Source organism: Chelonoidis abingdonii, chromosome 1, assembly GCF_003597395.2.
Source record: "Chelonoidis abingdonii isolate Lonesome George chromosome 1, CheloAbing_2.0, whole genome shotgun sequence".
In the NCBI taxonomy this organism is placed as follows: Eukaryota; Metazoa; Chordata; order Testudines; family Testudinidae; genus Chelonoidis; species Chelonoidis abingdonii.
Window position 1 is genome coordinate 60,648,364 of NC_133769.1, and position 26,784 is coordinate 60,675,147.

At 37.9% G+C, this 26,784-nt stretch overlaps 1 protein-coding gene across 7 annotated transcripts in view; it reads right to left on the minus strand.

Annotated features, from left to right (window-relative positions):
- The window catches only part of SCAF11 (SR-related CTD associated factor 11), a 69,955-nt gene that overhangs the window by 14,003 nt on the left and 29,168 nt on the right, over positions 1 to 26,784 (minus strand). For 3 of the 7 annotated variants that reach the window (XM_075065987.1, XM_075065981.1, XM_075065975.1), the window contains exons 5-11: positions 25,969 to 26,046; positions 24,407 to 24,504; positions 22,686 to 22,750; positions 20,106 to 20,185; positions 15,338 to 15,435; positions 14,033 to 14,122; positions 9,515 to 9,621 (exon numbers count right to left, since the gene is read on the minus strand). In XM_075065987.1, coding sequence (XP_074922088.1) covers positions 9,515 to 9,621; positions 14,033 to 14,122; positions 15,338 to 15,435; positions 20,106 to 20,185; positions 22,686 to 22,750; positions 24,407 to 24,504; positions 25,969 to 26,046 — 616 coding nt within the window. Of the gene's footprint in view, positions 1 to 9,514; positions 9,622 to 14,032; positions 14,123 to 15,337; positions 15,436 to 20,105; positions 20,186 to 22,685; positions 22,751 to 24,406; positions 24,505 to 25,968; positions 26,047 to 26,784 lie in introns of those variants that run through there. The other 4 variants (XM_075065979.1, XM_075065985.1, XM_075065983.1 and 1 more) reach the window with 4 other exon arrangements.

Here is a 26,784-nt window from a genome sequence, read left to right on the forward strand (position 1 = left end):
TATACCCGAGGGGCTTTTAGTGTTTACACTGAAGACAGATTGGATCTATCGTGGGATGTTCTCTGAAATATTCTCGTGTGCAGCAGCGTCCAAAGCTAACATGTTAGGAACATTAGTAAGGATAGATAGACGTAATATTGATGCACATATAATCCTGGTTCGGCACACCTTGATATGCATCAGATGTGATTGCCCATCTCAAAAGGTACCTCTTACCCGATTAACACTGTCTCGGGAGCAAAATCTTACTGCTTTAGGTGAATGCATTTATCGAATTGCTTTGTCGCTGGGCGTGCTTTTATCGCGTTATATCCGATTTATGTTTATTCAGTTGCGTTATATCAGGTTAGGGTTTATATTAAATTGGGAAAGTTAGAGAGGGAACCAGATAATGACAGGTATGGAATTCTTTCCAGTATGAGGAGGTTGAAACGTGGGTGTGAATCTGTTGCACAGGGGTAAAGATGTCATGCCCAAACGCAAAATTAAAGTGTCTGTCACTTGCGAGGGCTAGGTAAGATGGGGACTGGAGCTATTGGTGCGGAAGTGAAACCGGATATTATGGGTACGAAGAACTGGTAGAATGTACTATGAAGGTATTGAGGCTATGTGCTGTTTAGAAGCGAGAGAAGGCAGGTGGTAGAGTAGCTTGTAATCATGATGAGGTTAACTGTAATGAAATAAGAAGTGTGGAATGGATAAAGACAGAGTCTGTCTGGAGCAAACATGGGTAAAAAGTACTGAGCCTCCTGAGATAGTGCGTGGGTGTGCTACAGACGCCGGGATCTGATTTGGGATATGGATAGAGACTCTTTTATGTCTTTATGAAGTAAACATAGGGGAATGTGTGATCTATGGAGGACTTCAATTCAGTTATGGGAGGAAAGTGTTTGCAATATAGGGGTAAATTTTTCTGGATGTGATACGGGATGGATTTCTTCACGTGTTGAGTACACGACAGAGGGGATGCATTTAGATTTGGTTTTGGTTGAGCAGTGAGGACCTCGTGAGAAATGGTGGTTGGGACACCTTGGTTCGAAGTGATCTGGCTGATTCAGTTCACTAGATGGAGGATAACAATGTAGATCTGGATTAGGGTTTTACTTCTCAGGGCTATTTTAAGGTTAAGGTTAGTTAGGAGTGGACTTGCCGGAGGAACTGTGGTTATATGCGGGGGAGGCTGGATTACTTTAAAGTCGCGCTGCCAGAAGACTGTGCGGAAGCTGCATCCAAGAAGGGGAAAACATGGGGGTGTTGTTAGGCCAAGCATAGGAATGCAGATCTCGAGAGGGGATTAGAAAGACAGAAGCTTACAGGGAGTGGGTAAGAAGTGGGATTGCAAAGAAGGCTTACCTTAGTGGGTATGTGGATAAGTGGGGTAAGCATGTGACTGGATTGAAGGGAATTCCAATAGTAAGGGTTTAGCATATAGGAAAAAAGAGAGAGTGGGGGCGGCGTTTGGGTGGCTGGGGTTAGGATTCTTTTTGCTGCTTCGTGTGTGTGGGGTTCTAACTCTTATTCTCGGTGTATCGGCCACTTCTTTCTTTCTTTGTGTTTCTTCTTTTTCATGTGGCGTGTAGACCTTTTATAGTTGGTTTTTTCTTTGCAGGTCCAGTTTCTACATGGTTGTTAGCTTCCTCACTTTATCTAATGTTTCTCGACTCACTAAGGTAGTCCCTTGCTATCCCACCTTTCTTCCTACTCCCTGTAGTTTCTGCTTGTTCCTATCCCTCTTGAGTGCTTTGCTATCTAGCGTTGGCCTACAACTTCCTGCCCATGGTTTTTTTCCTTTTGGGATTGCAGGCTTCCGAGCAGTTTGGCAGCTTCGACTTAAGTAATTCGGCCTCTCGCATTTAAATCACAAGTTCCTCGTCATCACTTCTGCTAACTAATTTCTTAACTCTTTAAAATTAGCTTTGAGAAGTTAAACCCTAATCCCAGATCTAATTTGTTTTCTTCCATCTAGTTTGAATGAATCAGCTCATGATCACTGACCAAGGTTGCTCCCTCTACATTTTCTTTACGAGGTCTCCATGCTCACCAAAACCCAAATCTAAATTGGCATCCCTTTTGTCGGTACTTTAACTATTGGTGAAGAAATCATCGCTTATCCCAAAAATTTGACCTATTTTTTGCACACTTTCTCCAGTATTATCTGGAGTTGAAGTCCATGATCAACATTTCCTTAGTGTTTACTTCATTAAGACATTAAAGAGGTCTCCTATCATATCAAATCAGATCCGGCGGTCTGTAGCACTCCAGCACTATCTCAGGGGAGGCTCTAGTAGCTTTTTTTACCAGTGTGATTTTTGCCAGACAGATCTGTCTTATCCTTCCATCACTTTTATTTTCAGTAACTATCATTGATGTACATTGCTTCTACCACTTTGCTTTTTCTGTTTTTCTAACCTAGGCTTTCGAATGTCTTGTCATGGTTACTTTACAGGTTTCTTTGTTTCCTTATATCCGGTTTACTTCTGCCCGTAGCTCAGTTCTTCCTTTGTTACTTGGCTCTCGCATTAGTGTCACGAACTTTATTTTTGGCGTTTGGTGTCATGACATTCTTTACCGTTTGTGACAGAGTTCTTCTATTCTACTACCAGCATCTTTTCAATCTCTCCTCATATGGAAGATATTCCATACCTGTCATTATTTCTGGTTCCCTTCTCTGTACTTTTCCCAATTTTAATATAAACCTCTACCTTGATATAACGCAACTGATATAACATGAATTCGGATATAACGCGATAAAGCAGCGCTCCAGCGGATCAAAGCAAGTTCGATATAATGCGATTTCACCTATAATGCAGTAAGATTTTTTGGCTCCCGAGGACAGTGTTATATCGGGGTAGAGGTATCTTTTTTTGAGATGGGGCAATCACATCTGGATGCAGTATTCAAGGTGTGGCCGAACCATGGATTTATATAGTGGCATCATGATATTTACTGTCTTATCTATTCCTTTACTAATGGTTCCTAACATTGTTAGCTTTTGTGACTGCTGCTGCACACTGAGTGAATATTTTCAGAGAACTATCCACGATGAGTCCAAAATCTGTCTTCAGTGGTAACAGCTAATTTAGAGCCCATCATCGTGTATGTAGTTAATACATTTTCTAATGTGCATTACTTTGCATTTATCAACATTGTCATTTTGTTTCTGAGTTATTCAGTTATGTGAGATCCCTTCACACTCTGCTTTGGACTTAACTATCTTGAGTCATTTTGTATTGTCGGCAAACTTTGCCTACTTGCTGTTTGCCCTTTTTCCTGATCATTTATGAGTATGTTGAACAGCACTGGTCCCAGTACAGATCCTTGGGGGACATGGCTATTGACCTCTCTCCATTGTGAAAACTGACGATTTATTCCTATGCTTGGGGAGGAGGGACACTTTAGTGGTTTGAGCACTGGCCTGCTAAAGCCAGGGTTGTGAGCTCAATCCTTGAGGGGGCCACTTAGGGATCTGGGGCAAAATCAGTACTTGGTCCTGCTAGTGAAGGCAGGGGGCTCGACACTATGAGCTTTCAGGGTCCTTTCCAGTTCTATAAGAAGTATAGCTCCATATATTATAATTATTTATTTGTCTCCTGTCTTTAAATCAGTTACTGATCCATGAAAGGACATTTCCTCTTATCCCATGATTGCTTACATGCCTTTGGTGAGGGACCTTGTCAAAGGCTTTCTGAAAGTATGCTTTATACGCTGGATCATCCTAGTCCACATGTTTGTTGACCCCACTCAAAGAATTCTAATAGATTGATGAGGCATGATTTCCCTTTACAAAAACCATGTTGACTCTCTACCAATATACTGTGTTCATCTGATTTTTCTTTTTTTTTTTGGATAATTCTTTTCTTTACTATAGTTTCAACAAATCTGCATAGTACTGAAATTAGGATTACCGGCCTGTAATCGGCAGGATCACCTCTGGAGCCTTTTTAAAAGATCAGCGTCACATTAGCTATCCTCCAATCATCTGGTACAGAGGCTGGTTTAAATGATAAGTTACATACCAGTTAGTAATTCTTGAGTTCCTTCAGAACTCCTGAGTGAATACCATCTGGTCTTTTGATTTATTACTGTTTAATTTATCAATTTGTTCCAAAACCTCCCCCATCAATAACTTATTGTGCGACAGTTCATCAGATTTGTCACCTACAAAAAAAGTAGGAATCTCCTTCACATTCTCTGCAGTGAAGGCCAATGCAAAGAATTAATTTAGCTTCTCTGCAGTGGTCTTGTCATCTTCCTCAAGTGCTCTCTTAGCAGCCTGATAGTCCAGTGGCTCCACAGATTGTTTGGCAGGTTTAAAAAAAAAACAAAAACATATTGCTGTTAGTTTTTGGATCTTGCTATTTGCTCTTCAAATTCTTTATTTGGCCTCCCTAACTCTACTTTTATGCTTGTCTTGCAAGAGATATGCTCCTTTCTATTCTTCTCATTAGAATTTGACTTCCAATTTAACGGATACCTTTTTGCCTACAATAGCCTCTCTTCACTATTGTTTAGCCATAGTGGCATTTTTTGGTCCCCTTTTTTTTTTTTTTTATTTGGCACATACATTTTATTTGAGGCTTTATTATGGTGTTTTTTAAAAAGTTTCCATGCAGGTTATAGGCATTTTATTCTTGTAACTGTACCTTTTAATTTCTGTTTAACTAGCGTCCTCATTTTTGTCTAGATTCTCTTCTAAGTAAAATGCTACTGTGGTGGGCTTCTTTAGTATTTCCCTACCCCCAAGAATGTGTAATTAAATTACACTATGGTCACTATTACAGAGCGGTTCATTTATATGCACGTGCTGGACCAGATCCTATGTGCCACTTATCACTAAATCTAGAATTTCCTCTTTCCTTGTGGGTTCCAAGACTAGGTGCTCCAAGAATTAGCCACTAATGATGTCTAGATGTTCTATATCTTCATCCTGTCCTGAAGTGACCTATGTCCAACCAATCTGGGGATAGTTGAAATCTTCCATTATTGTTGAGTTTTCTATTTTTGTAGCCTCTCTAATCTCCCTAAGCATTTCACAGTCACTATCCTGGTCAGGTGGTTGGTGGTATATTCTTACTGTTATACTCATTATTTAAGAATGAAATTTCTTTTCACAGAGATTCTATGATAGTCTGATTCATAGATTTTTACTCTATGCTTTCTTTCACATATAGTAAAACTACCCCACCAGCACAATCAACTCTGTCATTCCTATATATATATATATATATATATAATTTTATACCCTGGTATTACCATGATCCATTAATCACCATCATTCCACCCAATATCCTCATTTAACACCAGACACTCAAGTTCACCCATATTAGTATTTAGACTTCTAGCATCTGTATGCAAGCACTTATAAAAATTTGTCAATATTTAGTTGTCTGCCTTCATGTGATGCAAATGAATGGGCCTCTTTCATTTGACTGTTTCTCTTCTGCTCCTGCCTCTACTTTATCAACTTCTAACCTCTTCTCTTTTTTGGATATAGATAATCCCCCTTAATAGATCCTCCCTAAGAGATGTCTCTGTCCAAACCATGTGCTCCTCCTCATGTGAAGTCTTTCCCTCTTACGATTATAAACTCCTCTGCAACCTTTTTAATTTTTACATGCCAGCAATCTGGTTCTATTTTGGTTTAGGTGGAGAACACGTTTCCAGTATAGGCTCCTCCTTCAGTGATCTAGCTTCCTTCTGAAACATCATCTTGCAAGAGGAAGAACTGAAAGAAGACTGAGCTGGGATCCTAACAGAAGTGAAATAATCCTTTTAAGTAACATTTCCAAATCCACTGCTGAGAAGTAAGAACCCCCAAATAATTTTTTTAGGGTGGAAAATTTGTTACGCAATGTAAAGCAGGTAAACGGAATTTGCCAAATTTTACAAAAAGTCATGTTTGGGCTAGGAAAAGCATAAGAAATTTCAGCTGAAAGGGTGGTTTTTTTGTTTTTTTGAAAATCTAATTGCACAAAAAATATGTTCTTATAATGAAACTACCTGCCCAAATCATACTGTATTTGTAGATTCACTAATGCAATATCACGTCAAGTTGATGAAAGAGTACAATCTCTCTTCTGCCACTACACACAACTCTCCACAAGAGTAATGTGCCTGTTAGAGATGAGGCAGACTTTGGTAGGTATGCTGTGGTGCCTTTGTTTTATTTTTTTTAAGAGTTTTTTTAACATCACTTTTTATTTTCAAACTGAGTGCAAGTAAATCTGCTGCAGTCTTCTGTAGGGGTCCTTTACCCTACAATGTGGGCCATCCAGTCAGAGGTTAGGTACCACTGATAAACATGTAATACCAAGCTAAACTTTTACTCCAGACACCAAAAGGTTAAACTGTGGGCAATGACTGTAACTATGATGATGAAAACTAAATCATTTAAAATAACTAAACTATTCCGTGAATCTACAGCCCAAGAACTAAAAGTAAAGTGTTATACATCATATTGTCACTTGCCTTCTTCACCGCGTCAACTTGCAATCTAGACAAGTGTTGAAGCTCTACACTTCACCTATAGCGGCTTAAATTTCCCAAACTGTTAAAATTGTTTAATTTGTGTGTGGTAGGAAAGCTTCAGTCTCCATGCCAGAAGTGAATGTTAGAAGACTTCCTGTTATAAGGCAATGACACATTAAATCGCCTCAGTGCAAGCAACAAAAATGACACTGTATGCATAACTTCAACATGGAGAAGTCCATACTCTAAAATGTTGCTGCCATGGAGCTAAAGCTTTCCAAGGAGACACTCAGTCAGAGGGGAGAACAGACTGAAATCGTATTCTAGAAAAGGTCTGCTGGTATAGCTATCATGGCAAACCCTCCTAACATAAATGCATTTTCTACCAACAAAAAAGGGCTTTTGCAAGTATCACTTATAAACAAGCTATACTGGCAAAAGCATTTTTTCTATGGTATGAATGAGTCGACACTAGGGCTGTTTTTTGCTCATATAAAAATGTTGTGAAAAACTCATATCCATAACAGGTATTATTATAGTACTCAAAGTTTATAGGGCAGACCAGGCCTAAGAAAGCTTCAAGCAGAGTTCACATCCAGTGAAAACCTGGATTAGGTCCTACAATGTTTTCTTTAAGGTTTTGTCTTGCTGAGGTTGCTCTGTACATTTCAATTCTCACAGTTCAGCATGCATTTAACCCTATACTGCCTTGTTTACATTAAACTTTTAAAATGCGTTAGCTAAGAACATCTTTAAATTCTACTTCAGACAAGGCTTAAGTACATATAAATGAACATCTCGTGGGTGTCCGTCCAAGCACCCTTTTCAAGTTACCGAAGAAGTCCTTTTGACTTTCATATACCAATAAGTAACACGATAACTTCACATTTCAAAACACAATTATTCTTTAAAAGATGAAGTGAAATACTTGTAAATACAAAACTGAATTCCAATAAAGGGAACAAATGAAAAAGCATTAAAAAAAATAGATTTTTTGGTTTAAAATAGTATGAAAATCTTTTCCTCTTATTTCCCTGGCAAGCCCCAAACTCAGTGTTTTTTTTGCTTCTTCCAGCAGGCAATGTGAAGATTTTAGTTCCCTGTCTTCCATTAGGTATACGCCGTGTCAACAACACTTGAAGAGTTGCTAGCATTATCCACCCTAATTAGACCCAATATGAATAACAATTTGGGACCTGTTTAAATAAAATGTTCAATATTTTATTTCATTAACTTTTCAAATAAAAATGTATACACTTCTACTTTTGGTGCAGTCTAATAGAGAAGCCCTGTCACTTCACAGGAAAAGTCTAGCACTCCCACATTCCATTGCTGCGGATTCCCATCAACCTAGCTCCATGTTTAAAAAAAGAGCAGCTCGAATCATGTGCTTTCCTGCCCCACATCTCAATCACTGTAGGGCAGTCCCTAAGCATCCTGAGAAGAGCCCCTTTTCTTAACTGCTGACCCCACCTTCAGTTAAGAGGATCGAGTTTCCAAGTCAAATATCTGTAACCACAAAATAGGACCAGCTTCAAAGAGAGAACGTGTATGAAAGTTAACCAATATTTCAAGATAAATTTACTCCCCTCCCCTAATTTTAAAAGTAGAATCAATAACAAAGCTTTTACATTTCTCTCTGCTCCTGGCTCCAATTTCTGCCTGAGTTTAATTTAAAGCATATTAAGGGCTTGGCTGTATGGGGAAATTGACCAGTACAGCTATAGCAGAATAACTATAGCACTGTAGCTATTCTGGTGTAACTCCCAGGTGCTGACAAACCTTAAGTTTCTAGCCCTTTTAAGGTGAAGAAAGTCTTTAAACTACTGAAATGCGCTCCTGAATCTCCAGATGGGGTGAAACAATAGCTTTGAGGGACATTATATGGCTTTAATAATCGCAAAGTTGACACCCAGTCGAAAACCATTATAATTTAAATGTCAATACTAACTATTCAATCACTGAGAATTTTAGCAGCAGCATCCAGCTAACAGGTTCACCTAACACTACTGGATGCAGTAAAGGATAGAAAAATGGGCAGGGGTGAGGGGAAAGAGAACCAGTTAACCTGCACTGCTAAACAGTAGAGCCCTGAAAAGTCATCTTCTCCCTCCCTCCCTCCACCCAGGAGAGGGGTAAAGTTTTTGCTTGCTACAATTTTGTACTTTTACTGATAGAGCTGTTCTCACCCCCTGCTCTTGTCCCTTGGTAGGTGTTTCCCTGTTTTAGCTGTTTGCATTGAAGCCCCAAAGTCTCTCTCTGCTTGCCCAGCACTTAGCTCTGAGGCAATACTGCTTCAAAGAGGTTTTGATGATAGTTCCGCTGTCTCTGAAAGCTCTGCTCTGCACATCTCAGAGCTGTGCAGGTTGGGGCAGGGGGAAGAGGAAGATCTCCATTCTAACTGGCTTTGACGGCAGGAGGGACTAGAGCAGGCACTAGATGGTAGTCACTGGAGCAGGAGAGAGAGTGTGTTCCTTCCCTGCTGCCCCACTCCCAAATTCCTAATGGATCTTTAAGATCAAATGATTATGCCAGTTTTTTCCCCTCACCTTTTGGTGAAGGGCTGTGCCCCACCAATTAAATACTAATCTAGACCACTCCTCCTCCTGTACAAGATTCCTTCAAGACATTTGTAGAGCACTGCCAATCTAGGTTGTTAAACAATATATAACGTATTAGTAAAGCTGCTATCCATCCTTTCAACAAGTTTGATAAGGTTACAGGATTAAATATAAGATTCATATAATTTTGATATACAGAATTATATAAGAAAATTTCATATAGAAAACATTTTGCTCTTCACTAAATGAAGAAAACAAGTGTTTTATGTAACTGACCAATTATTAGGAAACTGGCACAACAATTTACCTCCTAAATTTTAACCTTGAAAATGATGATAAAAATATCTGGGTTTGAAGCTTACTAACTGAACTGCATTTCATTACAATTTTTCTTTATAACTGAACAGTTCATCTAATTTATAGAATTATAGTGGGACAACAGTTTATATGAACTATAAAAAAAACTTACAAAAAAAAAAGTTTACCAAAATTTTCCAAAGGCGTGGTATGTGTTGGAAAAACAGTCTCTGGCATTACACTGGAAGCAAGAAGAAAGGTTTCTGCTTCAGCTTCACAAAACATGAAGGAATTTCTGTAATATTAAAAAACATTGAAGCAATGAAAAAGGTACAATGGTATAGGAAGAACTTTAGAAAAATGAGATACAGTGTTATTTAATGTACTAAGCAAGTAATATGTTTCACCACACTCACCAATGGAACATTATACCTAGGACTGCCTGTAGCTAGTGATACAGAGAGTCAAAGCGGATGGTGAGTAGGCTCTCCTTCCCAGAAAAATGTATTCTTCAGGAGTCCTTATTCACTGACAAAACCAAAATAACTAACTCTGTATAATCCTTTAGACGAATAACTAACAACCTGGAGCAAGGTTTCAGTAGAAAAATCCAAGTCCTGCTGCAGGCCCTCATAGTCATTCCAATAATAATCTCCCTCCATTGGCTAAGCAGAAGAAATACTTCTAAAAGAGAACGTTTCTCCTGTTGGAGCACAGTGAACGGATGAGAGATTCCTTCTCCCTCAGACACAAGAGTTCTGGAAAAACAGTAGGGGGAGAGAAGAGTTATCATTTTTTCCAGAAATGTTTCTTTTATGGATGTAGGGAAGAACCAGAAGCTTCCACCACAGAGGTAAGGGATCCAGTGTTATATGGAGAATAAGTTGGTTTGCTGCAGTCAGGAGAAGGTAGCAAATACTGGTATATTTACTACCATGGAGAACATATGGACAGAACGAGGTGGATTTTGCTTGGGGAGGGCAGAGTTGTTGGAGGGTGGGGTAAGAAAACCCAGAACATACCATCCAGTGATCTATCTTTTAAAACTTCTTTATCACTCTGAAATTAGAACCTAAACACCTCATATCAGCAAAGAAAACTATTTTAAAAATAGAAAGGGAAGTGGAGACAACATCAAGGTTCTTGTTATGTCTAAATGATAAGAAAGTTACAGAACTGCCTAGAAACCCAGAGGGAAAGAAAAGTGGGTAAGGTTACTGGTGACTGGGGAAAGTGGTGTGGCTAGCCAACAGAGCCAATTGTCATCAGGTGCTGAAGACTAGGGGGATTTATGAGCTTTAACAGAACTAAGATGACCAGAAATTTCTGGAAAATAAACAGGATATCTGACAACATGGTTCTACTTAAATGCTAGCTAGCTCACCTTATTTTTTTTGCTTCACAGTGTTCATTTCACTAGATCATTTCTAGTTTTACCTGTAGTAAATGTGAAATCTACTGATTAACACTGCAAGTGAAGATTAGTATCTAACTGTTACTAAACACTTATATATAAATTTCTCATTCAATATGCCTAGAGCTGAAGTAAGTGGTAGGAAATAATTCACTGAATGAACTGAAGTAATTAAAACTATTTTTCCACACTAAAACAAAACACTGTCAGAATGAGGTAAGTAGTAAAACAAAGAATTCATGCTCATTTCATATGGGTGTTTTTGGATTCTTCAACATCAAGCATGACTTTGAATGAAACTTTCTAATGAGATTGATTTTTGATACTATCATGATTCTCAGCACAAAGTAAACATCTAAACCAGGGGTCGGCAACCTGCAGCATGCATGCCAAACATGGCACGTGAGCCGATTTTGAGCGGCACGCAGCCGCCTGCTGCAGTCCTGGCCCCCAGCCCCACTCAGTCTACTCAGCCCCTCCCTCGCCCCCCCGCCCACCGCTCTCCCCTGCAGGGGCAGGAGGCAGAAGCTTGGTTCTGCAGCAACCAAGCTTCCCTCTCCCCGCTTTTCCCCCCAGAGTGGTGCTTTCCTGCCCCACCCCCTCTCCTTTCCTGTGCCAATCAGCTGATGGCCCTAGTGGGGGCGGGGGGGAGGGGAGCAACAGCATGCAGGCAGTTCCCTAGAGGAGACAAGAGAGAGGTAGGGACAGAGCCTTGAGGAAAGGGGTGGAACAGGGCACATCCCTTCCAGCCCCCTGCCATGAGCTGCTCAGGGCAGGGGGCTGGGAGCACCCCTACGAGTGGAGCACCCCAGCCCTCTGCCCTGATCCCCCCCACACTCAGCATTCTGTCCTGCAGCCCCCATACCTCCAGCCCTCTGCCCTGACCCTTGAACCCCCACACACACATTCAGCTTTCTGCCCTGCACCCCCCATACACCCCAGCCCTCTGCCCTGAACCCCCCCATATGCCCCAGCCCTCTGCCCTGACCCTTGAACCCCCCCCTATACCTCCCAGCCCTCTGCCCTGCACCCCCCACCCCAACACACACCTAGCCTTTTGCCCTGCACCCCCCACACACCGAGCCCTTTGCCCTGACCCTTGAACCCTCCACACTCCCAGCCCTCTGCCCTGACCCTTGACCCCCCACACACTCCAGCCCTCATCCCTGAACTCCCCCCTACCCCAGCCTTCTGCCCTGAACCCCCTCCCCCAGCCCTGACCTCTGAAACCTCCCCACCCAGGTCTGGGGTCCCGCCGCAGGCCCTGCTCAGCCCGCTGCCGGTCTAGGTGAACAGAACCCCAGGCTGGCAGTGAGCTGAGCAGGCTGGCGGCGTAAGATCAGCATTTTAATTTAATTTTAAATGACGCTTCTTAAACATTTTGAAAATCTTGTTTACTTTACATACAACAATAGTTTAGTTATATTTTATAGACTTATAGAAAGAGACCTTATAAAAACGTTAGAATGTATTACTGGCACACGAAACCTTAAATTAGAGTGAATAAATGAAGACTCGGCACACCACTTCTGAAAGGTTGCCAACCCCTGATCTAAATTATAATGGTTAAATTAAATGTTGTTTCAAGACTTCTAGAAGGTTTACAACGTAAGATTTATCAAGAGCTGTCTCTTCTCTTTAAAAACAAAAAAATGGCAAATATCAATCAGTGACTAAGACATTTCAAAAAATGACAGGCTTAAATTCCACTTGACAAAAGGAGTTGCAATCTTGTGATATATAAACAAAATGCCCTTCTACACAGAAAATAAGTAATTTAAAAAATGATTGATGTATTTTGCCCTGAGTTTACACCTCCGGACAGAATAATTCTTAAGTATAACACTAGAAGTTGCAAGAGGAAAAAACACAGGAGAAAAAAAGAGAAACTATAATACTCAACACTGACATTAATGCAAGATATTGAGTCAGTTCTTGTGTCTGATTAACAATTACACATTTGTTGAAGGATTTCATTTTATTCTTAATTATGTTGATTCTATGTTTAAATTGAAAACAGCAGAAAAGTGTGTTCAAACTGCTGATTATGTATGTCAGCTAAGCACACTGAAGAAAGTTTAAGAAATCTCTCCCATTTGCTCAGAAAAAAAAAAAAAAAAAAAAAGATAGATATGAGAGAACTCCTCCGATGCAATTATTTTGAAAATGTATGATGAATGTGTGTTCAGCACTGTCTCGTTAAAGTAGTAACACTTACCACATTCCTAAAACACATCTGAAGTCCAAAAATAAGACTTCTGCAACAACTATCACCTTATTTGGCTGTTAGAAAATGAAAGACTGATGCTCCATCTTCCCATTTACATTCAGTTGAGCTCTCAGGAAAATTGTATCTCTACCTTTGCATTGAACTACCAAGGGTGTATGAAAATTCGATCAAAGTCCTCTGTTGGTCAATGCAAAAAAACCAAGCATGCTCAAAAGAATCTAAAGACAGACACTAAAACTTACAAATGCAATTGAAGGAAATTTTGGAGAGATTTGACAGATGAGCTGATGGCATTATTGGCACAGTTTAGTGAAATCTGGCTTGATCTCATTAAGAAATGGAATCACACAAGAACAAAACTGAGGAACTATTCAAGCAGCTATTCAAAGCAGCTTTCCATTACACAGCCAGTATAACTGATCTCAAATTTAAAAGGTTATAGGCTGAGACTATGAAAAATAAAAATAAACTGAAATAGTATGTGCTTCGTGTTTCATTTGCTAAAACTATCAAGATCCATCCATTCCCCCCCCTTGGCCATTTTTTCTCTTGGATGAAAAATGTGGATTTTTTTCCTCCCCGGGTTGAAGAAAGTCTCAACTAACCATGGGAGAGGGTAAGACTAACTGGTTTAAAGTTAAGGTTTAAGTCTTGAGATTTAGTAGTCTGCATTTAAAATCAGAAGAATTATTCTAAAAATAGGCAACATGCACATATTAAACAAACACTGACAATCCCTGAATCATGCAAAATTAAATTAGACCCACATGTATGAAAAATGGCATATGTAGGCTCACAGATCAGTGCACAGTGAGGTTATCACACTGATGCACATGAAAAGCAAGTACCAGGCTGTACAATAAAGTCTTAATTTACATAAAAGTAGCAAACAACAAGCTGTGAAAAAGTAGAAAATTATGATCTGAAAACAGATTTTAGTTTTACGTTTATGGTATTATATCTAAAAAACAACTGAATAATGTGATTTCAAACCTGAGTTCCCATTTAAACTTTTATCCACTTAAAACCATTGAACACTTTGGATAGGAAACATTTCTTTACCTTTGAACTCTAGTTAACACAGAGGATGAGGACAATTCCAGTTCTCGTATCTTCTGTCTGATCACTGTATGGATTTCTGTAAGTTCTGTACTGAAAGATAAATTTCAGAACTTTTTAAAAAAAGTTTGCATTATGCCAGTCTTGGATATTATGCATGTCAGTAACTGATACAAGCAAATTTATTAGAAGTCAATTATTCCTAAATTAGTTTAAAAATATTTCTAAACATTTTAAGTTTCAAGATTTATTCATGCCCATCCACCTGAACGTGCAGCTGAGTCAGACTGTCCCAGAGCTACGTGTTAAGCTATGATACTAAGAAAAGATGGGAATTACTAAGGGCGAGAGCAGAATGCAGTATCTGACATCTTTCGACTGGGTCATAAATAGAGACACAGATTTGGGAAGTGATGTGTTGAATTACATCTCATAAGGTCATGAAGGAATTGAGTATGGGACTTTAAATTCATGAACTCCTCTAGAAAAGAGTTTCAGCATTCATCAATCCTCTAGAAGACTCCCAAATATACAGCCTGAGGAAAAGGTCTGTGATAAGATTAAAGAGTGAAGAAACTGGGTTACCCTGACATTGAGTATTGGTAGTGTATATGGGACAAGTGAGGAGGAACTGCATTTCTTAATTATATAGTACTAAATATGATATATAATTTCTTCGTTTTATTATCCAACTAGTGTTTAAGGTTCTCTTTATTTTTCTCTTTCTTTAGACATTTTGTATGCATCATGAGTTCCCAAAACTCTCCCTTATGACCACCCACCTGAACAACCCCAAAATATTTGTGATCTCATACTTTATTGACTTTAAAAGTACTGGGCCATTTAGCAAAAGCTGGTTCAGGGAGATGGAAAAGTACTCCTCTCTGTGCCAAGTAAGATCAAAAACAGAAGATTCTCTCTGCTGTATGAGCAACCTAATTTTTTTTTTTTTAAACTCTGCCCCTCCTCTGAATAGTGTTCTCTCATTATTCTGAGAGTCAACTAATAATGGTCTTACCTAATTCAGCAAGGCAATAAGCCAGTGCTTAAAGTTAAGCATGTGCTTAAATCCTATTCAAGCCAGTGAGACTTAAGCATGTACATGCTTTGGTGAATAGGAATGGATTTCTGAACTGAGGTCTCTATTTCCAATATCAGATTTTAAAGGAAAAATGCAAGCTTTTGTTTAGCAAAGAGCGTAAGACAATTACATGCATTTGGGGGTAATAAAATATAAATGAAAGCATCACTTAACTATAATTACTGCATCTACAATGCTAAAACTTACATGTGTTAGCAAATACTCACCAGTCATTTCTATAGCTGGAGAAGGATTCTCCAGCGGAAGGAGATCTATTGCAGAAATGATTTCTGAAGCATTCATTGGAGCAGGTCTGTCTTCTGGGCTACAAAAGAAAATTGTAAATGAGAGAGAGCCAATACTAAATCTTCCGCATCTTTAGTGCTTAATATATGACTGTCCATAGACTTTAAATTATACTGGAAAGATTTCCTTCAGATGCATATTACAGAGGCTTTATAGTTAAACCTGTATTGAGATGTGCGGATAATGCAGGACTAAAACTTTTATACTCAAATGTTTGAATTCAGTCTCCAGGTTTTATACATATGCTCTTCATTGGTCAATTTCATTTTTTGTAGTCAGATTTTCTTTAGCTTTGGTAGAGGAAACATTTAAAAATTAGATCTTTTTTAATTTTTTCTGGTCTCATGGTTTTTCCTAACTCCTCTAGCTAATGAGCCACAGTACCAATGAACAGCTAAACCCACACACAGGGACATCAGAAAGAGTTCAGAAAGATGAAAGGTTTCAAACTTCGTGGGTTTAAGAAAGCTTAAGTTATGTATGATCACATTCATCATCTTTGCTAGAAAAAGTCAATGCACAAATCAAATTCAGCTAGTTCCTTCCTCCAGCGTGGTCAGCCTACCTGGAGTCACCAGATCTACCTAGCAGAGACCCTAAAGAGGCAGTTGTGCAGCATGGAGGACTGTAGGTAGGTGGGGACAGATGAGGTCTGTTGGGAATATAGAATTGTGCACATCTGCAGCGGGGCAGGGGAGAAGAGGCTTTATAAAGGGGCAGAAGCAGCAGCTTTCAGAGCCATCTGGGACCCCCTAGCAAACCAAGCAACAGCACCATGGACAGGAGCATACAAGGAAGGAAGCAGAGAGGGGAATGGATTTTGCAAGGAATGGGGGCAGAATAGGTGTCTATGTTCCTGAGAAGAAGTGTTTTTTATGTTTGGGAAGAAGAGGACATCGGGGGATGAGATGTTTCAGAGAAGCCTAGAGTTGGGGAAAGCCCCAAGTCAGTGCACTCTCAGTCATTTTGTTGGAAATGCAGTGAGCTGAGGCACAAATGCAGTGAGCTGAATGCAAAAAACTAACTCCAACCTCATGTTTCCCCATGGACAACCACCACGTACACTTATTAATTGCTCATATCACCACAGAAAATGTTATACTGTTGTCGAGGATCAGGTTATGTATTAGAGTACAATCTAGAGGAATGTTGTGCATTCATTGTTTTGCTGAGTAAGTTAGAAGCGTCAAGAACCATCTTGTGGAGGTGCAGAGTCTGTCAGTGATTGCATAATGTCATGTGTGGTGTGTTACAGCATGTTCAATCAGGTTGCCAAAATTTGAGATGTCCTTGCTCTTCAGTGATTGTGATAATGAATTTTGCACATAAGCTGCCTAAATGTAAATTCTATGTAGTTTTTGGATGTTGGGATAACTAAATCTACTGAGGTCCTTGGTACATACTTCGTTTTCCTATTGTCCATAAATTGCCTATTACATTTTTGATGCTAGATAATAAATATCACCAGTACATAAACAAATTAAATTTATCATAACTGTGGTAGTTTGCTTTTGCAATTGTGATTTTTTTTAAAATTTAAATTCAGGGAGACATGATACAAATCAGCAGTTGATTGCAGCGTTTATAGGTAAGTTCATGCTACAGTACATGAACATAAAAATGTGTTTAAGCAAATATTTCTCATAACTTTAGTAAAAATGAACCATAAAAGTTTATCCACAATTGCTTACAAGAAAGAGTCTCAGTAATGACAGCAACAGGAGGCAGATATCAGAGTTCTTATTCCTATGAATAATCCAACAATGCAGGCGCCTCCAATATTGCAGTTTATAAAATGCATACCAGATTAAAAACTGAATAAATAGGGTTGTCAAGTGATTAAAAAAATTAATTGCACTTTGATATTTTCTACATTTTCAAATATATTGATTTCAATTATAACACACAAAGTGTACAGAGCTCACTTTATATTTAACTTTTAGATTACAAATATTTGCACTGTAAAAAACAAAAGAAATGGTATTTCAATTCACCATCTACAAGTACTGTAATGCAATCTCTTTATCATGAAAGTTGATCTTACAAATGTAGAATTTTATAAAAAGAATAATTGCACTCAAAAATAAAATAATATAAAACTTTAGAGTCTACTTCTTGTTCAGCCAATCACACAGACAAACAAGTTTGTTTACATTTGCAGGAGATAATACTGTCCACTTCTTGTTTACAATGTCGAAAGTGAGAACAAGCATTCGCATGGCACTGCTGTAGCCAGTATCACAAGATATTTATGTGCCAGATGCACTAAACATTCATATGTCCCTTCATGCTTCGACCACCATTCCATTACAGTGCAAATATTTGTGATAAAAATAAATATAAAGTGAGCACTGTACATGTTGTATTGTGTTGTAATTGAAATCAATACATTTAAAAATGTAAAATAACGTCCACAAATATTTAAAATAAATTTCAATTGGTATTCTATTATTAACAGTAAGATTAAAAGTGCAATTAATTTTTTTTTAGTTAATCACGTGAGTTAATTGTAATTAATTGACAGCCCTAATAATCAATATTCCTTTCTTGCCGGGACAAAGAGTAAAGATGCTATATTTCAAACATTCTGAAAACTACAAAGTGACGCTGTTGTTCACAATGCAAAAAAAATTCCTGAAGTTTAATATATGGCCACTGACGACGACATTTTTTCATGTCTATTTGGTGTTCGTTATTAGAGCTGTTTGAACAAGATTATGTGTTTGAAACAAAACATTTAGTTTTGTTTCAATTTCAAGTATATATATTTTTTTAAATAAGAGGAAAATTCAAAATGAGGTCACTTCCTTGTATAGTAATTTCAGTTCTTTGAGACATGTGGTCCATACCTGCATTTTACTGTGGCTACATGTGTGATAAGACTGGAAGATTTTTGCTAGCAGTATCTGTTGGTCTGTGACTACACTCCTTATCTCCTTGTGCTCTGAACTGAGAGTAGGAGTGGTGTGGATTGGCTGCCTCTCCTCTACGGCAAATCATGCGTCAAGAATCTGAAGCAGAGGGGAAGGAAGGTAGGTAGTGGAATACAGACATGGACCACACATCTCAAAGAACTCCAGTTACCATACAAGGTAAGAACCTCTTTCTTCAACTCTCTCTGTGTATTCCACTATGGGTGTCTGAGACAGTACTCACTGAGGAGGAAGGTGTGAGAACCTGTGCAGTACTGATGACTGAAGGACTGTCAAACCAAAGGATGCTTTTGCTGTGGAAACTTGCACTAGGACATAATGTCTTGCAAAGGTATAGCTAGAATCCCTAGTCTCAATGGTTTACCATCTTTTCACTCTTTCCATATAGTTAAATAGCCTTAAAAACTAGCTATATTTAAAGTAAATAGGTGCTGTATGTAAGCAACAAATTTTGTTTTGGATAGTTCTGAACTCTGTATCTCTTCCACTGATATCAATAGGAGTCTTTTTTCTATTGATTTCTGCTGCAGAAAAACTGGGTACCTTGTGTATATGGCATATTGCCTTCTATTAACAGGATTCAGCTTCAACGATTAAGATTATTCCAAAAATGGCATAACAAACAGCACTGGGACTGGACACGTAGAGTATTCATCCATCCCAGAGCCAGATTAAGTGACTGATCTGACATCAAAGGCTTTTTCCCTGACTTCAGATGCTTCTAAGTGCATGAATGATAACTCTGTATCTACTTGGGAATGAGGCCCCAAAAAACAGAGCAAAAGACCTGGCTTGTAGGGCTATCAGAGGAAGAGGAAGTGTGGAACTACTTTTGGGCTCCAAGAGGTAAAGGCCCAAATCAAGGAACAATGATCCAAAAAACAAACATCCTCAAGGCCCACCAGACACCAGAAATGTGGATCTTACACGTGGGGCCATGAAACCTAAACTATGCATGATACATTTTTTTAAATAGTTCTATGTTTCTGTAACTGTCTAATGTAACTAACAGCAAATAAAGAATTCTTAGGCAAAATCCAAGAAAAACTCTGGGCACAGAGTGAAGGTCTCTATGATTACAGCTAGCTATGAAAAGGAAGAAACTGGCTGGAGACTTCATGGCTTCTTGTAACCTTGGCTCTGAACCTTTGGTGTAACATTAAATTATACAAAGAAAGCAAAAGAACTGGAAGATGCTAATTGGTTATCTTCAGATAATCCCATAAAAATGGGTTTTTTCTAAATCTGAATGTTCATTTGCATAGCAAATTATTTGGTTAAGTACACCTGCTGATTCAGGTATTCCTTCTCTCTGTGACTTCTATATTTTAATTTCTTTGCCTAGGAGCTTGTGGCTGATGCCTCAAGTTGGTGAGAAGATAAAGTTCCAAACAATTTTTCTTTAGAGAAGAACTTTCTTTGAGCACTCCAGCTGCCACAATCTAAGACTTAGAACTATATTGCAACTCACTTTTAGGTAATTGCAGGGTACCCTTGTGACATTTTAGTATAAGAGAACAAAATGTACCAGTACAAAACTGTATTGCAGGTAGACTGTCAAAAGAAAAAGTTCACATAACCAGTATTACTTGAATCACTTGCTATTTTTTAAAAAAAAAAATAACTACAGATATGCAGTATTTTAGACAAAACAGACTAGTTAACTTTCAAAGTAATTTACAGTACAAAAAAACTTGACACTTTCACTTCCTAGTTAGTTTCAACCAAGATATTTCCTCCAGTTACTTGAACAAACCTTGTTTATCTTCACAGATGCAGTTTCCTTATTTCTTTCATCATCTGAAATACCACCTGTACAAAAATTAAGACGACACACTTTGGTCTCAATTTTAACACATTTTGTTTTTAATTATACATTAAGAGCATTAATGCAAAAGCAATATTGAATGCACTCCCAAGTGAGACTCTCCAAATACTTTTTTTACTGTTACAGGTAAGAGCCAAGAAGTAATTTATGGAGAATAACCAGTAAAAACTATTGAGAATTGCTTTGAGAGGAAATTGCTACTAGCGCATATAAGAATGGAAAAATGAAATACTGAGTAGTCCATTAATGTATATAACTCATAACATACACATACAATCTTATCGAGAGAGAGAGAGCGCGAGGCTGATCAAACTATGTTTATGTTGTGATATATACTTTTCCACAAAGAATTTCTCAGCAGTCAATTCGAGAGATGCTAATAGAACTAAATTTATGGATTCCAGATTACCAAAGTTATCGAGTTTTTATTTAGAAACGAAACAGATTATTAAAGCAATTCTTAAACTTGTATGGACCAACTGCTTGTAGACCAGAGAGAGAGATCGAGCTAGACAAAGTAATAGCTCTCCTTATTTCCAACCACTAAACTACCTTAACAGACAGTGAAAAATACACTACCACTTTCCTAATATGATAGTAATAGAAATAATAAAAGAAAATAAATACTTAGCAATTGCTATACCTGCCACCAGGATGAGATGCAATAATGAATGGGATGAGAGATGATATAAAATTGAGAATAAGAGAGAAAGGGATCCATGACACAATATTTCTATTTAGTTACGGCCAAAACTATGAAAGGGTTTGTGAACTCATGGATTATTGAAAAAAGTGACAATAATGTCAAGATACAAAGCTAATTTCACAAAATGTACAACTTCCATTAATTGCACTTGGAGTTCTGAGGTTCTGAAGAGCCACAAAAATGATTCAAAGGCTGGAGAAAATCCCTTACAATGAGAGGCTTATATAGATCAATGTGTTTAGTTTATCAAAAAGAAAATTGAGAGCCAATTTGATCAGTGTATAAATACTTCCATGGGGAGATATCAGTAGGTACTAAAAGGCTCTTTAATCTAGTGGAGAGAGGCATAACAAGCACCAATGCTGGAAGTGGAAGCTGGACAAATTCTAACAGGAAATAAGGCACACTTCTTTTTAAAAACAGTGAGCATGATTAAACACTAGAACAAACTGCCAAGGGAAGTAGTGGATTCTGCAACTCTTGATGTCTTCTAATCAAGACGGGATGCCTTTTTGGAAGGTATGTTTTTAATTAAACAAGTTACTGGGCTCAGTATAAGATAACTGGGTGAAATTTAATGGCCTGTGTTATACAGAAGGTCACAGCAGATGATTTAAGGGCCACTTCTGCTTGAAGTTCTATGAAGGTCCATAAAGCCTGCATTTCACCACCAGATAAAAAGGATGTTTTCCAATCACTTCAAGAGAAAATCTAAGGGTATGCCTACACTGCAATAAAAGACCCATGGTACAGCTGCGGCTGGCCCGGGTCAGCTGACTTGGGCTCGTGAAACTACAATCTGCAGGTCAGACACTTGGGCTTGGACTGGATCCTGGGCTCTGAGACCTCCCCACTTTATGGGCTCAGAGCCCAGACTTCAGCCTAAACCCAAACATCTGACCTGCAGTTTGTAGCCCCACAGCCTGAGGCCCATGGGCCTGACTCAATTAACCTGGGCTCTGAGACTCAGTGCTAAGGTTTTTTGGGGTTTTTTTTGGCAATGCAGATGTACTGTAACAGATTAACTTCAATATCCCAAGCCAACTTTAACTGTTATATTTTATTAATAGCTATAAATAGTATCAACAAAGAAAATGTCATCTTGCAATTTTGTCTCTACATTATATCTGATTAAAATGGCTACTGTTAAGTAAAGAAAACTTTTTAAAATAATTGTTGGAGCACCTTAGATTAATAACTTTTTAAAATCACTTTAACACTGTTTACTTTCTAAACTATCTAATAACGGCCTTTTCCCAAGCAGGCTACAATTTCCAAGATTTGGCTGAATTTTGTGAACTACAAAGCTCTTAAAGAACGATGCTGGTACTATAAACTAGAGAAAGGTTCTCTGAAAATGTCCCCTCAAAATACTGCTAAAGCAACTCGGTACTGAACTGCTATAACCTTGCTGTGGGCTTCCTGTTAGCAGAGACTGCCAATGTGCTGAATTCTGATAAACCGTGCAGTGGTTCCATGATGCAAAACAACACCTGGTAGGCTGAAACAAAATCCATTTCACTTGTGATATATGCCAGTTTCATTATGATTAAAAAGAAAGCTTTCATATTAACTTTGCATGGTAGAGTGTATATAAACTTCTACCATAAACATAAGTTTTCCCTTTACATCCAAATTCTGAGCAATAGAAAGATGGGTTCCGTTTGTAAATGTAAGTCATACAAGACTGATAGAATCTTAAAAGAATTATGATAACAAAGGAAAGAAAATAATCACAGAATATGGGGAAGAGATCCATGTGGCTCTAACAGTAACAATAAGAGAAAAAAATGTCAACTTACTGTAGTTCTTCAAATCTTTACAGAGTTTTTCTATTAATGGTCCTTTGTCAGCACATGTATCCCTTCTGTAATATTAATGAAGAGTTATTTGCAATAGCACCTATGGTTTCTACTGCACTAGACACACACCATCATTGCCCTAAAGAGCTTTAAAACTTTGGTAAGTTTAAAGCCCTTGGATTGCTAAGGATCAGGCTGCAGGATCAGAGCCAAGATTTGCAACTTCACATCACCTGCAATGCAAAATTTTGCATTAATTGGCCCTGTTTCAAGCAATTAGTTTTATAATTGCAGAGAACCAAACTCACTATATTATCAATTCCCAGATCAATCTGAGAACCGGTCAGAAAAAATATAATGGGTATAAAGACTATTTATTTGTTACCATTTTTCAAAGACCACCAAGTGAAGATCTCGCATGTTTTTAATTTTCAGCAGAACCTTTGCAGTTAATCATAGACTCAGATTTAAATCTTTTAATAGTTTTAGAAATTTACAATTTAAAAAAGGGAATTTAAAATTTTATTCAGGAAAATACATCAACACTGGTTTACAAATAAACTAGTTTATTTTAAGAATCCAGTATACAGCTCTTGGTGAATTTGCTTACTGTATTTTGGCACATAAAAAAAACTTTAATTTTTAGATTTGCATGCTTGCGTATAGGAGAAACAGCTTCTAATTGCTTTCTGAGCTACTGTAAGTTCTGGAATCATAACTCAGTTGAAATAAGAAGCAACAAAGTCAGCAAAGTATTATTGTGGCTCGTTCACTGTTCTATTCATAGATTAATTGATAGTCAGTTTATTTTACTGTTGAATAAACTCATGTAGACGTGGAAGTAAGAACCATAAACAGAGTTAAGTAAAGTGCCACACCATCAAACTGGTGCTTATGTCAATGGCGTAGAGGCTCTAAAATATACCAAAGATTTAATAGGACACTAGCATCCCTTCCTCCATATGGATCAGTAAAAACTAATGACTTTTTTTAAAGCAATGCCATATGCACCAATTTTAACCGTGATCAGGTTTCTTTCAATGTATAAACAGACAACTTATGTTCATCTGACTGTATTGCCAGGGATCCCATTAGCAAAGTAATGGAGGGGAAGTGCTTTCATTTTGGTGGCAATTGCTTTACCTCATAAGGGGCCATATCCATTATACGTCTAAAGTTAATATTTTCAAAGCAGCGTAGGTGATTTAGCCATACACCCTCTCCATTAAAATTAATGGAAGATGTGTTAAATCCCCAGCCTGGTTTAAAAATATCAACCTATGATTTTTCTAATGTGTAAATTCATACGTTCTTTACAAGTCATTTCATAGGTTGTATTAAAAGGAGAATCATGAAAATATTTTAGATTTAATTTCATTGCGATCTACCCATATTTCTTTAGTGCCTTGATAAAGTTACTTAGAAAAGGCATACATGCATGCAGTTAGCTGCCTTTCTGAAAAACCTCCCAGCCCTGGTTTCAATGGTTAACAGCAAATGTTGACTCTAACCCTTTATCCAATATTTACTACAAACAAGCAGACACGACATCAGCGTCAAATTTATATACCACTTGCGGGAGAATGGGACATTTGGAACTCCATGTCTAAACTTACTAAAATTGGAAAAGCTCAAAACTATCTCCAATCTGTAAATTTGACAACCATATTTATATTCGGAATTCATATATTACCACATATTACATTCAGAGTACCACCAACCTCATAAAGGTTTTTGTATTCGTGTGGTAATATTTTTCCTTATTGCAGCAGCAGTTTTCTTCTTCTCCCTTCTCCCTTAGTTGAATCTTCTCCTGAACCTGCAATAAAAAAAATAAAGTCCGTCTTGGAACTAGAGCACACCGTATAATGCATAAAAAATATTATTTGAAAACTCAAGCATGAGGACTTATTTATTCCTGAATATTACAAGCTATACTAAGGAAGTATGAAACTTCCTTAAGAGATAGCTATTTGGATCCCAAAATGTACAGGTCCTGTCAGGTATTTTTACAAATCTTAATTTGATATGTAAGGGCTTACTGGCCTTATCAATCATGCATTTAAATTCTGCAAGATCAAAGTAGCTACATAATCTATCAAGATTCTGATTTTCATAGCAAGTAATTCCATTATTATCCACCCAACTTTGTAAAAAAAAGCCCAGCATTATGTAGTACTTCCCAACCAGGAAGAGGTACTTACTGTAACTATGGTTCTTTGAGATGTGATGCAGACATGTAATACACTTAGGTATATGCACACCCAACGCACCAGAACCAGAGATTGTGCCCTCAGTTCCTTTGCACCAAACCCCCATATAAGGCGACTCTGATGCAAAGGCAATGGATGGTGGGTAGTGGAAGACATGTCTACATCACATCTTGTAGAACCAGTTACAGTAAGTAACCTTTTCTTCTCCTTTGAGTAGCTGCCGATGTGTATTCGACTTAGGTGACTTGCAAGCAGTACCCCTCTGCCAGGAGATGGGACTATGAGTCTACTGAAGTAGTACCGCCCTTTCTAAGTTTGTGTCTACTCTGGAAGATGCGGCAATAGCATAACAGTCTGTAAACATACGTATGGACAATCACGTTACTGCCCTGCAAATGTCCAATATGGAACTGTCATTGAGGAATTACATTGACATTGTTTATGCTCTTGTTGAATGAGCTTGCTTCGGCTGAGGAAAACTTTGGTAGTTTTTCAGAGAGTATATATATTTTTTCCAGCTACCTGAAAAACTACCACTCTCTGTGTGTGCTCCACCACAACAGCTGTATACAGCTGAGCCTTTCACAGTGAGTCAATAAACTTAAACATCTGGTTGCAGCAAAGCTTCTTGATACTTGAAATTAATTTCAACTTTTACTGGTGACTGTATAGAACAGCAAAACCTGTACATACAAACAACACTTCTTCTGAGCAAGGATAATTTACATGCAAATTTATGCAAGGTTAGCATATAACAACACTTACGTATTTACTTTTTTAAGTAAAGACAAGATGCAAGGAAAATGCCTATTTTGGTGGATACAAGGAGGGTTTCAAAGGATCCATATGAAATCCAAACACAAGTAGAGCGTTGTGACTCTATATCACTGTAAAAGTTTGCTAAGAAAAAAAATTTGTTCAAAAACTTAAAATGTTATCAAATATTCAATATAGTTGGTAAAAATGAAGTGTACTTAATTAGTGAGTCCTAGTAATTTTTGAACAACAGACTTCAGCATGGCCCACAAGTTCCTACAACTGAAATGTATTTGAAAAAACTTTGGACTTACCTTTATATGGTATTTTAATGCACCAAGCTGATACACAGTTTGAAAAGGTTTGCGATCAATCGGACATGAAGCCATAATCTGAAAGAAGATTTTTCATCTATTATGATTTACTCTAAATTAGAAAAAAATCTCTATTTTCTAGACTTTTAATTCATTTAATTATCCTGGGCTTCTTAGCAGAAATCTATCACCCTCCACTAGCTACTCAGCTATTGATAGCCTCTCACTGGAAAAAGAAAAATAGTCCAGCCATAGAGGATTGGATCCAATAAATGTGGGATGTTGTTATGGAAAAATTAACACACTAATTATGTACCCAGAAAAATAGATAGAGGGCAAATGGATATTCTGATATTTGGTTATCTTTTATTCAGTACTCAGACAAAGTACATTCACCTGCAAAATAACCCAGCACACTTGTTCAAATTTTTAAAAATTAAAAATATTTGATAAACATGCCTATTTTGTTCAATGCCCAAAGATCTCACTCAATTTAATAATTTTGCTAGAAACATGTCTTAGGTGTAAGGAGGCTCACTCTGTAATATGGTAACATTTTGCTAAAGAAAGAGCTGATGACTATATTCTTATATGATGTGTGTCTAAACAAAAGCTCACTGACACACTAAATTATTGTGTGCAGTGTAGTTGTAGCCATGCTGATCCCAGAATATTGGAGAGACAAGGCGAGTAAGTTAATATTTTTTTATTGGACCAACGTCTGTTTGGGAGAGACTAGTTTTCAAGCCACACCTGAAGAAGAGCACTGTGTGGCTCGAAAGCTTGTCTCTCTCACCAATAGAAGTTGGATAAATA